Source organism: Sciurus vulgaris (assembly GCF_902686455.1).
Source record: "Sciurus vulgaris genome assembly, chromosome: 1".
NCBI lineage: Eukaryota > Metazoa > Chordata > Mammalia > Rodentia > Sciuridae > Sciurus > Sciurus vulgaris.
This window is the reverse complement of record NC_136461.1, coordinates 121277491-121290107: the sequence shown is the minus strand read 5'-3', so window position 1 is coordinate 121290107 and position 12617 is coordinate 121277491. Positions and strand designations below refer to the sequence as shown.

General features: G+C 53.3%; 1 protein-coding gene across 3 annotated transcripts; it reads left to right on the top strand.

Annotated features, from left to right (window-relative positions):
• The first annotated feature begins 4215 nt into the window (after positions 1 to 4215).
• IGSF8 (immunoglobulin superfamily member 8) lies at positions 4216 to 11169 on the top strand. Of its 3 annotated transcripts, none has more exons than XM_079109645.1 (7): positions 4216 to 4463; positions 7420 to 7722; positions 8431 to 8892; positions 9258 to 9665; positions 9893 to 10306; positions 10600 to 10730; positions 10920 to 11169. In XM_079109645.1, exons 1-6 carry the CDS (start codon positions 4415 to 4417, stop codon positions 10713 to 10715), a joined length of 1752 nt encoding a protein of 583 aa, XP_078965771.1. In that variant the 5' UTR covers positions 4216 to 4414; the 3' UTR covers positions 10716 to 10730; positions 10920 to 11169. The 3 variants fall into 3 exon arrangements, with proteins under 3 accessions (XP_078965771.1, XP_078965769.1, XP_078965770.1); XM_079109643.1 differs by having other exon boundaries at positions 4217 to 4463; positions 7420 to 7797; XM_079109644.1 differs by lacking the exon at positions 4216 to 4463 and adding an exon at positions 4528 to 4924 and having other exon boundaries at positions 7420 to 7797.
• The last annotated feature ends 1448 nt before the right edge of the window (positions 11170 to 12617 follow it).

Genomic DNA, 12617 nt, shown 5'->3' with positions numbered 1-12617 from the left:
ACAACACTCACTCCATAGACTTTTGTCTAACCAAGCTGTTGCCATCTGCTACCCTCAACTTGCCCAACCCCCACCAAGCTGCTCAGGTTGGGGAAGAAGTGATATCACACAGAGGGACTTTGCCTCAGTCCCTTGCTCCCTCTAGGCACATGTCTGCTCCAGCAGTTCCCTTTTAGCTGGCTGGGAACAGAGGACAATCATGGGGAAGCATCTGGGGTAGAGCCCAGGCACCCACCCTATGAGACTGGGGAAACAAAGAACTTGTCAGGGGAGGGAGGCTGGAGGGGATTCCAGCTCAGAGGGATCCATGCATGGTATTCCAGAGTAGGTGGCAGCTGGCACTAGTCCTGGTTACAGAAATGGCAGGGCCTCCTCAGGGGTCAGGGCTAGGTTGTGCCAAGGCCCCAGTGGCATTGTGGCTCCCCTATTCTTGAACAACTGTGCCACCCATTTGGCACAGGCCTTGAGAACTTGGGCAGGAGTGTGGGCTCAGCCAGGGTAAGGGGAGTGTTTAGGGAAACACACACACACACACACACACACACACACACAGAGTCCACCATGAGGGTACAGACCCTGGTTCTGGGAGGAAGGAGGGAGAAGGCAGAGTGTAGATGTGCATATGGGTGGGGATGAGGTTGGGGGAGGTTTGTGGTTCCATGAGTATGTTTGGGTAGGCACCTTTGCCCTGTGCACCTCTGTTTCAGTAGGTCTCTGGGCTGGTCCTGGTTTGTTGTCCAGGTGAGTGTAAGTCTTTGCTTTACCTCTGACTCTTTGCTTGAGCTTCTAGCAATTCAGCAGTGAGAATTTTCCCTTTGGGAGGGTGGGAAAATCCAGTTTCTCAGTGCAATAGGGGTCAAGGAATTATAAACACACACAAACAGGACATTCCTGTTTATGATCCTTAGCTCCCCAAGAAGCTGGGTTTGCACTCATTTGAGGGAGAGAGATGAGTATTACTAGTGTATCTGCATCATTTCCATGTGTCTTAGTGGCTGTCGTGTTTGTCATTTTGTCTCCACAGTAATATCTAGGTCCATAGTGTGTATTTATGAATGCTGGTCTCAGGTTTAACTTTGTCTCTAGTGACGTTTGCCTTTAAGAAATAATGTGGGTTGGGGCTATAGCTCAGTTGGTAGAGTGCTGCCTTGCATGCACAAGGCCCTGGGTTCAATCCCAGCACCACACACACACACACACACACACACACACACACACACACACACAATGTGACAGGAGTTGGAAAATCCTAGGTTCAAATCTGAGTTTGGACAGTATCTTATCCATTAACTTTGGACAAGTTCCTTAGCTTCTGTATGCCTCAGTTTTCCCACGGAGATAATAAAAGCACTAACCTCACAGGGTTCTGTTGAGGATTAAATGAGATCATGTTCCGCACCTGGCACAGGCCAGGATATTTTAACAGTTCAGTCTTTGTGCTCCCCTTCCAGGGCCATGACTCCTCTGTTGTGACTGCAGTGTGTGACATCTCAACCAGATTATAAACTGTTTTAGGGCAGAACATGGGTCTTAATGGTCTTTATGATACTCATGACAACCTTCGTACCATGTAATTTGGAGGCAAAATGAATTAAATGAGTATGTAACACAAGACTGGTGTTTGACATTTGCTCACATCTGGTAGTACATGGGAGTGGGTGGATAGGAAGCTGGTGATGGTATAGTGACAACACATCCCAGCCAAGGTCCCCGTGGTCACTACTCCATCAGGCTCCTTCCTCATCCATGTCTAGTCTGGCCTTGAGGCTCAATGAGAGGTTCCTTTTCTCCTTCCTTCACTCACCCTGTCCTAGCACATCAGCCTAGGCGAGCCTGTGTTTTCTTGTGCCTGTAATGGATGGGCACAGCGATGCCCTCGTTTACATGATATATTCCTCTTTTATAGTGTGTGCTTGCGTGTGTTTGTGCATCGCTTCGTTGGGTATATGTGCAACACCTTTCTGCATAAAGGTCTTCTCCATTACTGTAGGTACTTGCGTCTGTGTGTGTGACGTGCCTCGTGCCTGCCATTTCCTCTCCTCCCCCAGCTTTCCCAGTTACATAAGCCGCTGAGGAGGTGAGTCAGTCCTGGGCTTTGAGCTCCCCCTGCTGGCTACCTCTGGAACTCACATTTGCGGGAGGCGTGTGAGGAAGCAGCTCTTGGCCCTTAGCCCTCTGGAGATAAGTCCTCAACCCCTACCTACTCCCAGCCCCTTCCCAGCCCCAAGCCATAGGATGAGGGTTGATCTCTCAGCTCCCTGAAGAACTCCCTCATAATGCCCATAATGAGGTTTGGTTATTACTTGTTTACAGTATGTCCCCTGCAACACAATGGCTAATTTTCCTGAAGGAAGGGGATCAAGATGGCCTTGGCCTTGTTTACCACAGCACTATCTTGCTTAGCACAAGGCCTGGCCCAATCAGTATTTGGTGTATGAATGATTGTACAGAATGGAAAGGCTTGGAAGGAGAGACAGTACAGTGTAAAATGATTTGGGGACAGGCAGTTCTGGGCTTAAGTCAGCCTTGATTAATTAAAAGCTGTGCGGCCTAGGGCAAGATATTTTAACTCTCTGAGCCTCAGGTTCCTCTTTGGTTAAAAGACATCTTCTTGTAAAACAGACTGTAAAGGCTAGAAATAATACCCTTTTGAGTACTACCCTTATTGTGTAAGCATTCCATAAATCTATTATGATGATAATGGTGCTCTTAACATCTGTCAAACCGTAAGAATCAGAAAAGCATTAAATCCACTCAATTTCTAAGTAAAGGGAGGGAAGGGTTTTCCTCCAAAAGCCTCCCTGGGCCTTTCATGTTCACACAGCTCAACAGGGACTGTGGATGATTTAGAGAAATGGATCTGAAGAAACCAGGCTAGAGATAGTCAAGGTGGGCAGGAGCAGGCACCCTGTTGCCCTGTTCCAGGGCAGTCTGGACAGTGCTGGGAGGTCAGACTCAACCACTGATTTCTATTCAGATTAAAAAACATTCTTCTCAGTTTCTCTGGGTTTTCTAGGGTTGCTGGATGTGGCATCCACTGGCAAGTGCATGAATACCTCCTCTGAAGGGGGCAATATGCCATGCCCTGGGAATAGAAAGTCAAGACAGGTGTGGCTTGACTTGTGCCACTTCCTTCCTCTGGACCTGTTTTCTCATCTATAAAGGATGCTGTGTGAGTGGGAGGGTGGAGGGGGATAAGAGGTAGGTAGTGGGGTGGAGGATAAAGGGTGTTGGAAGAGCTTTGGGGTCACATTCCACTGATGGCCAGTTTGACAGCTTTGGCTTTGCAGACCTGCCTCACCCTTCCTGACCCTCCTCACTCTCTACTTTCTCCAGAGTCCAGGGAAAGACAAATGCCTCTACCATTCTCCTACATCCAGGGCAGGTCCCACCCTTCTAAACAGAGAGCTATGTCCATCTCTTCTCTCTTAATACAGAAACTTCTTCACCTAAACCCCCTAAGTTTTAGGTCTAACTAAACTTCTTAGAAAGCAGTTTAAATATTAATTCGACACCCCCCCCCCCATTTCGTGTTAGTTGCCCTGTGCCAAACAGCTTATGTACCACTGTAACCCTTTGAGTGAATGTCAACAATTCCACTCAAGTTGTGGTTGAAAGAGGTAAAACAACTGGTCCAGGATCACCCAGCCAGTAAGAAATCGTGCTTGAATGGTCCACTCGCCCAACATATTTTCCCTTGTTTCCTCCCTCTAAGGGATTGGTAAACAGGTGTTCCATGACCTTCCGTGTCCTAAAGCACTCTTCGACCCAAACCCTTCGCGCTCTGAGTTCCTTGTCCCTCCTGCCGCCACTTAAATCAGCAGGGTTTGCAGCGATGACTAGCGGCTCAGAGAACATAACTGGATTCTGAATGCGTGCACCCGACTCGCCGGGTAAGGCCCACAGGTGCTCGGCGGGCGAGCTCAGTGCGGGCGTGGGTGGAGATTAGCGGAGACGAGGTGTGGCCAGCTCAGCCTGCCCGGGGCCTGGGGCGGAGCCACCGGTAGGGTCGCAGTCAAGCCGCGGCTGGGGATTGAGGCGGGCCGATCTTGGGGCGGGGACCGAGCCAGGGCTGGAGAACCGCGGGGCCGCGGTAGGGCCGGGGTGTGGGCGGGGCCCTGTCAGGGAGGGGCTAGAGCTGGAGACTGGTGGGGCCGCAGCCTGGCCAGGGTGTGGGCGGGGCCCGGGTTGGGGCGGGGCGGGAATGGTCTCCCGAGCTCCCGAGGGCTGGAGGGAAAACGGTGGGAGGCCGGGGGGAGGGAGGGGACTTGGCGGCTTCTGCTCCGCTCGGCTCCGCGCACCCACGCCTCGCTGTTCCGCTTCCTGCCCCCCACCTGGGCATGCGCCCCCCGTGCCCCCAGCCCTCCAGAGCCCACGCAGCCCCCCGGAACCTCCCTAAAGCCGGCCGCGCAGGATGGGCGCCCACGGCCCCAAGCCAACGCTGCTGCTGCTGCTGCTGCTGGGTAAGCTGGATCCCCATCCTGTTCTGAGCACCGCAGGGCAGGTGCCGGCCACCCGGCGCCCAACCGGGCCCGTCTTCCCAGCATTTTGGAGCTCTTCGCAACCCCCCCTTCTCCGTCAGGTGTGTAACCAGTCTCCCGGGGCTCGGCGCCTAGCTTCCCTTTGCGGCAGCCCGCCGAAGCAGTCACACGAAAAAGGGGCTCCCAGCTGTAGTTCCGGAGCTAGGGCACAGTGAGGACCTACCGAGGTGCCACCCAAGGCACCACCAGGTCTCCGAAGGCAGACCCTTCTTTACTTCTCTATGGGCAGAGCTGTGTCTAAATGCTGCGATTCAGTTCTGTCTCACACTCAGCTCCAGGCCTGGCCTTGGGTGCCTGCCCTGCGTGGGCAGTGCCCGCCGGTCTTCATAATTGCCCCAGAGTTGGCTGGATGCCTAGGGGCTGGTTCTACCCACATCTTTGAAGTAAGTCTCCCCTAATTGCTCCCCATACACTTCATTTGAGGCTCCCTCCTTTACTTCCATCTCCACCCTGAGTTGAGCCCCTCTTTGCCCTTCCCTCTGGCATACAGCACTTGGCCTGTTGTGAGACCCCCTTAGTCCCAGTTTCCCTGCCTCAGGAGACTCCAGGCTCTGAGAGACTGATCCTGGGATCTCCAAGCACCCTGTCTGTGGTGTGGGTGTTCATGGTGGAGTGTAAGGAGCCAACCTTGCATGGATGCACTGGGGTAGTGACAATGACCTGAACTGGAGGGTTCCCTGTAGGAGGTGGTCTTGGGAAGAGTGGGTCGTGGAAATAGTTAAACTACCTGTACAGATGTTTAGGAGACTGAAGCTCTTGAAATAAGAGTGCTGCAAGGTAGATGGGCAGAGACTCCAGAGCTTCTGTAGTCAAGGCAGAGGCCTATGGTGCCCTAGCTGCCTCCTGTTTTTAGATCTGAACCACACAGTGGTGCCAAGCAAAGTCTTCCCCTGTTGCAGGTCCCTGGGCCCCATGAGACCAGAATGAGACCTCTCCTTGGGGCCCTGGGTGGGGATGGGGGGATGGGGGTGAGGCAGTTTGATGTACAAAGAGGAAGGAGCAGTGGGACTTGGTTGCCTAGTGCTTGCTCCTTTTCCCTAGTGAGCATCATGGAGCAGGGAGGAGCCCAGGGTTGGTGCACAGAGACAGGAGTCTGTTGGGATCTGAGTGCCTACGTCATGTGATGCTGACATTCATCTGCAGCTGAGAATGAAGTAACCTACCCTAGAGAGCACATCTAGTGAGTGTTAGGGTCTGGACTGGAACCCAGATCTGACTCCAAAGCAGGACTCTGCTTTCCTGGCTAGTGCAGCAGAGAGGGTCTGGCTGGAAGAGGGAACTGGGCAGCAACTGATTTTCTAAGGTTGTGGGGGTGACTTTCCCATGGGGATCTCCAAACATCAATAGCTGTGGAGCCGGGAATGTGGGAGGGGACCTCCTGAGCAATCTGCCCCAAAGCAACCTGGAAGGTGTCAGCTTGACTACCTTGCCATCATCCTGATTATGAAATGTGCCTGGAGCTGGGTCCTCCTGAGTCACACCCTCAGCTGTCAGAGGTAGCTCGCTGTCAGAAGTAGAAGTTCTCAGTTCTCTTTTGGCAGGAACCAAGGCCTGGAAGAGGAAGGGACTGGTTCCAGATCAAATGTCTGGGGATGAGGTTGGGACTGAAAGCTACCTCCTGCTAGCTTGTGGCCTAACTAACTACTGACCATGAGTTTTCCCCATGACTCAGCCTGAGGGAGAAGAAAGGGCCTTAGAGATGGAGGGTGGAGTCTGACCCCTGGGTATTTTCCTCCAGTCCCAGCAGAAAGGCTGTGGAATACCCCTGGGAAGCCTGGAAATGACTGTGGTTGGTGAGGTTCCCTTAGGCCTCCGCTTGGAGTGTCCCCTTCTTCCTCCCTGGTTTTGTCCCTCTGCAGAGGACTTTCAGTGACAGCAAAACATTGTATTTCTCCTGCCTTACTTTTCTCATCTGTAAGCTAGTGGGAGGGGACCAACACAACTTTCCTTACATCCTGGGGTTCTGTGATCTTATCATCAGATAGGAGCTGTAGAAGGATGGAGGGAGAGAAGGAAGCAGAGTGTTCTGAGGCTGCCAAGACTGTCTCCTGGGGCAGGGATGGAGTCTGGTGTAGAGGAGAAAAAAGGGGTTGCCAGTGCTTAGGGCCTTCCACAGAAAGGGAGCTGTATGTAAATGTGGCATATTATGCAAATGAAGGCTTTGTTAGGGAAGGAAGGTGCATGTATATCAGTTGGGCTCGCCAGAAGATTGGCAGGCACTGGGGGAGGGAATCTTCTGCCCCAGGCCAGGGCAGAGCCTGGTTCTTGCTCCAGAAGCCCCAGCTGCCTTGGCAGCCCTGTGGGGTGGGAGGAATAGTGAGCTCATGGCACAGCTGGAGTGGGGAGGGCATTGTGTAGTGAGAACTGACTGAGTCTGTACCCTGTCCAGAGAGGGCCACTGGCTCCATTGTCTGGCCTAGGTGACATAGCTGAACCAGTCAGCCCTTCTGAGCAAGATTTTACTGGATTCCCTCTAGCAAAGGAGGTCTCAGAATTCCTTAACCAGAGGCTCCCCTGATCAAGTCCTAAAAATGTAGTAGCAGACATGGAAGTGGGGAATGGGGTAAGGGAGGTGAGGCTAGCTGGAAGTGAGGCAGGTAAAATCAGGAATCAGATGCTTATAGGTGCTCTGTTTCTGGCCAGCAAGAAATGGGATGTTTTTGAGTTCTGAGACAAACCTGGGTCCACGTCACTTTTATGAGACTCAGGTGCCCTACAACCCAGCATCCCTTCCCTGTTCTTCACAAGAGGCCCACTGTGTACCAACTTTCTGTAGGTTTCCTTTCCTTTCACAGGCAGGGGTCAAAGAATGGTGCTGGTGGTGTTGGACATGGAATGGGGACCTAGACACCTCCTACTCCTCTGCCTTTCCCTACAGGAGTCATGTGCCGTGCCCGGGAGGTCCTGGTCCCCACGGGGCCCCTGTACCGAGTGACTGGCACAGCTGTCTCCATCTCTTGCAATGTGAGTGGCTACGAGGGCCCTGACCAGCAGGACTTTGAGTGGTTCCTGTACAGGCCTGAGGCCCCAGAAGCTGCACTAGGCATCATCAGTACAAGGGATACGCGATTCTCCTATGCTGTGTTTGGGCCCCGTGTGGCAGCTGGTGAAGTGCAGGTGCAGCGTCTACAGGGTGATGCCGTGGTACTCAAGATTGCCCGCCTACAGGCCCAGGACGCTGGTATTTATGAGTGTTACACTCCCTCCACAGATGCCCGTTACCTGGGCAGCTACAGTGGCAAAGTTGAGCTGAGAGGTACTGGGCTCTGGGATGGGATGTTCCATATCCACCCTTGGGTTTTGCATTTGATGAACTTGAGAACCAAAGTATTACTTCAGAATCACCCAAAGAATCATTGGCTGTTGTGGGACCAAACCTAGATCTCTTTTTTATAGTCCCTTGCTTTTCGTCTATCAGGCTACTTCCTGGAAGAAGAGGAAGTGTCCTTCCATTATCTAGTACCTTCTCCATTCTTGGAAAGGATGGGGAAGTCTGATGGATTGAATAGACTCTATTCCTGGAGAGTCTTGGACCCAGATCTGGGGAGGGAAAAGTACAAGTGGGTAGGAATTATGCCATGTGATATTCTTATGCTCTTAAGTTTGTCTTCTAAGGAAGACAGGGCTACTTTTCTGAGTATTTCAAACAGGTGCCAGTCTCCAACATAAGAGGGAGAGGCAATGGGCTGATTCTGTGAAATTCAGCAAGTATTTATTGAGCGCCTTAGTGTGCCCAGCAGTGCTTGGCACCACTGAGTTACAAAAGAAATAATATAACATGCAATCTTTGCCCTTTGGAACTCAGGCAGTTCGGGGGATGGATTGTACATGAAATAGCAACAAGGGCTGCCAGCTCCCAGCTGTCTTTTATTCCAACTGTTCTCTCCAGTTCTTCCAGATATGCTGCAGGTGTCTGCTGCCCCTCCAGGGCCTCGAGGCCGTCAGGCCCCAACCTCACCACCACGCCTGACAGTGCATGAGGGGCAGGAGCTGGTCCTGGGATGTCTGGCACGGACAAACACAGAGAAGCACACACACCTGGCTGTGTCCTTTGGGCGAGCTGTGCCTGAGGCTCCAGTGGGTCGAGCCACTCTGCAGGAAGTGGTGGGACTCCGGTCTAACTTGGCTGTGGAGGCTGGAGCTCCCTATGCTGAGCGGCTTGCTGCCGGGGAACTGCGGCTTGGCAAGGAAGGGGCTGATCGGTACCGCATGGTGGTCGGGGGTGCCCAGGCAGGGGACGCAGGCACCTATCACTGTACCGCTGCTGAGTGGATTCAGGATCCTGATGGCAGCTGGGCACAGATTGCAGAGAAGAGGGCTGTCCTGGCCCATGTGGATGTGCAGACACTGTGTGAGTGCCACATGCCCTGCCATGGGAGGGGGCGTATCTCAGTGGGTACTAGGATTACTAGATGATCATTGCCTGATTCCAGGGACTAATCTGGCATAGATGAGTTCTTCATCTTGCATAGGGTAAGCACCTCTGTTGGCACTGTTTTTCTCTGTACCCGTGACAGATTTTCTTTACTCACAACTTGGGTATGGAGATAGGAAGGGCATGGGTGAAGGGTATGTAAGATTCAGGCCTCTGGGCAGGGGAGATGGTCACACCAAGTGAAGGGCAGATAGGAGGCCTGCAAATTGTTGCTGTCAAGGAAGGAATTACAGCTGGGGCATCCCCCCTCCCCCATGACACCCTTCTTCCTCACATTTCAGCCAGCCAGTTGGCAGTGACAGTGGGGCCTGGTGAACGTCGGATTGGCCCAGGGGAACCCTTGGAACTGCTGTGCAATGTGTCAGGGGCACTGCCCCCACCAGGCCGTCATGCTGCATACTCTGTGGGCTGGGAGATGGCACCTGCAGGGGCACCTGGGCCTGGCCGCCTGGTAGCCCAGCTGGACACAGAAGGTGTGGGCAGCTTGGGCCCTGGTTATGAGGGCCGGCACATTGCCATGGAGAAGGTGGCATCTAGAACCTACCGTCTACGGCTAGAGGCTGCCAGGCCTGGTGACGCGGGTACCTATCGCTGCCTTGCCAAAGCCTATGTTCGGGGGTCTGGGACCCGGCTTCGTGAAGCAGCCAGTGCCCGCTCCCGGCCTCTCCCTGTGCATGTACGGGAGGAAGGTGAGATGGGGTTGTGCCCTCAGCAGGGTTTGGGGCTTCTAGGACCTTTTCCTTCCATTTCTATGCCCCCTAATCCCAGTTCATTAGCTGCTACCATTCTTCAGTTTCACTCTTCCATCATGATTGTGGGAATAACCTGAGTTTTCTGGATACTTGCTTTGACAACAGCCCTGACCCCATGAATTCTGACCCTTCACCCTCTGATCCCAATGTCCTTCATTCTGCAGGTGTAGCACTGGAGGCTGTGGCATGGCTAGCAGGGGGGACGGTATACCGTGGGGAGACTGCATCCCTGTTGTGCAACATCTCTGTGCGCGGTGGTCCCCCAGGCCTGCGTCTGGCTGCCAGCTGGTGGGTGGAACGACTGGAGGAAGGAGAGCTGAGCTCTGGCCCTGCCCAGCTGGTAGGCGGTGTGGGCCAGGATGGTGTGGCAGAGCTAGGGGTCCGACCTGGTGGAGGCCCTGTCAGCGTGGAGCTGGTGGGTCCCCGAAGCCATCGACTGAGATTGCACAGCTTGGGTCCTGAGGATGAGGGTGTGTACCACTGTGCCCCCAGTGCCTGGGTGCAGCATGCTGACTACAGCTGGTACCAGGCAGGCAGTGCCCGCTCCGGACCTGTCACAGTCTACCCCTACACGCATGGTGAGTAACTCCCCTCCCTCCACCTGCTTTATCTCTGCCTTCCTCCCAGCCCATATCCTTGTTCTTCCTTTCCATCTTCCCAACCTCCTGCTGCCATCTTCTCTCCTCTGAATCACTTCACACGAAGATCCCCTCTGTGCCCATCTTTGCCATCCCAGAGAGAGGCAGGCAGTGAGCAGGGAGGGCCTTCTGTGTGTGTAGTGGGTGGGTCCAGAGAACCTGAAGGGGAGAGTGTGACAGTGGGTGGGGAACGATGGTACTCCCCCTGAACAGAGTCATCCTCTCTCACCCAGCTCTGGACACCCTATTTGTGCCCCTTCTGGTGGGTACAGGAGTGGCCCTAGTCACCGGCGCCACCATTCTTGCCACCATCACCTGCTGCTTCATGAAGAGGCTTCGAAAACGGTGATCCCTTGCTCCACAGGTGAGGGGAAGGAGCCTCGGCCCTGCCTTCTTCAGGCTTCCCCACGCTGTGCGGAGTTGCCTCCTCCTGGGCTTCACCTGGAGGAGGAGCACCCAGCTTGGTTCTGTGGGATACTATTAGTGGGGTGAGGACCAAAAGGGAGTTGCACTTAGGGCTCTGTCCTTAGTTCACTCTGCGTTCTTTCTCCAGTTCTTGCAGGTGTCAGCTGTCTTCCATCCAGCTCCAAGTCTTCCTCTGGTTTCCTGGATACCTTTCCCTCTGGCCACCCTTCCTTTAATTTATTTGACCTACACCCATGCAAAGTGGGAGACATGGCCCCATTCCCCATTCTTCCCACCCTAGCTCCTCCCTTTGGCCCTCTGTTCTTGGTCTTATAGGAAGGTCATTCCATGTCCTTGAACTAGTTTTTCTAAAATGTGAATAAATTTGTTTTATAAAATCCAGGCCTGGCTGTGTCTTCCCCTGCCATGAGGCTGTGAAAGGCTGGGGTGTGTAGCAGGGAGGTTGTTGGGGGTTGATAACCTGTTCTGGACAAACCAGGCCTCTCTTCCCACCATAAACACCATCTGGCCTCCATGGGCCTTGCCACCCACCCCAGGAGGGGACACCTGGGTCCCATCTGCTGCCTGAATTGTAAGTGCTGAGCCAACTCCTAATGGGGCTCCTATTTGGGGAGGTAAACCTTCTCCCACATTATAAGGCAGGGGCTTCCAGGGTCAGTGCCCTTTCTGAGCTCCCCAGGCTTGGCCACCACCCTCTCTTGTCCTCATTTTCCTAGTCGAGCTAGTTTTGAACCTGACTTCTCCCTCCAGGCCCTGGGGACTCAGTCTTTTTCCTCCTGACCTTAATTTTGCCTCCTGACAGCAGAAGTAGGCTCCCTAGAACAGGGAAAACAGCAGTCAGGGGAGGGCCTGAAATGACTGTGTCCACAGAGCTTCTACACCTACACACCCAGCCTAGTTTCACCCTTTGCTTAAGGATCCTCTGATCCTAAAATTCTGGACTGTTTTTGCTCCTGTAGTGGCATCCAGTCTACCTCTTTTAATTCAATTATTTAACATTTATTGAGCATAACTGGTTTGCTAAGTGTCATTTTTACAGATGAGGAAACTGAGGCCCAGAGAAGTGATGAAACTTGATGAGCATCACTTCCCTGGGATGTGAACAAGTCATATAGCGAGTTAGTGACAGTGTCAGCACTAAAACCCAGGTCTCCTGACTCTTCGCACTGTACAGTGGTGTCCTGAGTGGTGACAGTGGTGAGGACAGGTGTGACTGCATCTCGGTGATTTCCAGGGGAAGGAGGGATCTGTTTTAGTCTGTTTCTCTTTCGCTTTAGTTACAGTGGTTTCAGTGCTCTGTGTGTGTGTGTGTGTGTACACACCAAGCAGCCCCCGCTCCTGTCTAAACTTCACCTGTTCCACTGCATTAAACCCAGATTGCTCCCGATCCCCTACTCCAAGGTCTATTCTTGGGGGAATAGCTGTCATCAGCATTGTAGGCCCTTGTCTTTGACTGAGGGTGACCCAGGTGGCCCTGGGACCTGAGGCAGATGCCCATGCCTAGACTGAAGGGAAGGGATGGGGCTTGGGTCTTCTTTCTTGCTTTTAGAAGGTACAGTGCCCCTAGGATCCTGGCTTCCCAGCCTGGAACAGAACAGACTGGGGTGCCTGCCTTCCCCCACAGGCTCAGACTTTTATTCAAGGACAGGAGTGTGGCTGAGAGATGAAGGTCCTCGCTGGTCCCATCAGGCCATACTCGCCTGGGCTACACTTTTCTCCAGGGAGCCAGCCTCAGGTCCTCTCAACCAACCTTCTGCCTTTTTCAACTTGTCATTGCTCTCCTCTTGCCATCTTGGGATGATTGGGATGAAATCAAGATAGGTTG

Coding starts and splice junctions, on each gene's coding strand:
- IGSF8 (XM_079109643.1), top strand. CDS start 4,415: ATGGGCGCCCACGGCCCCAAGCCAACGCTGCTGCTGCTGCTGCTGCTG. Junction 8,893..9,257: donor TGTGGATGTGCAGACACTGT/GTGAGTGCCACA, acceptor CTCACATTTCAG/CCAGCCAGTTGGCAGTGACA. Junction 9,666..9,892: donor TGTGCATGTACGGGAGGAAG/GTGAGATGGGGT, acceptor TTCATTCTGCAG/GTGTAGCACTGGAGGCTGTG.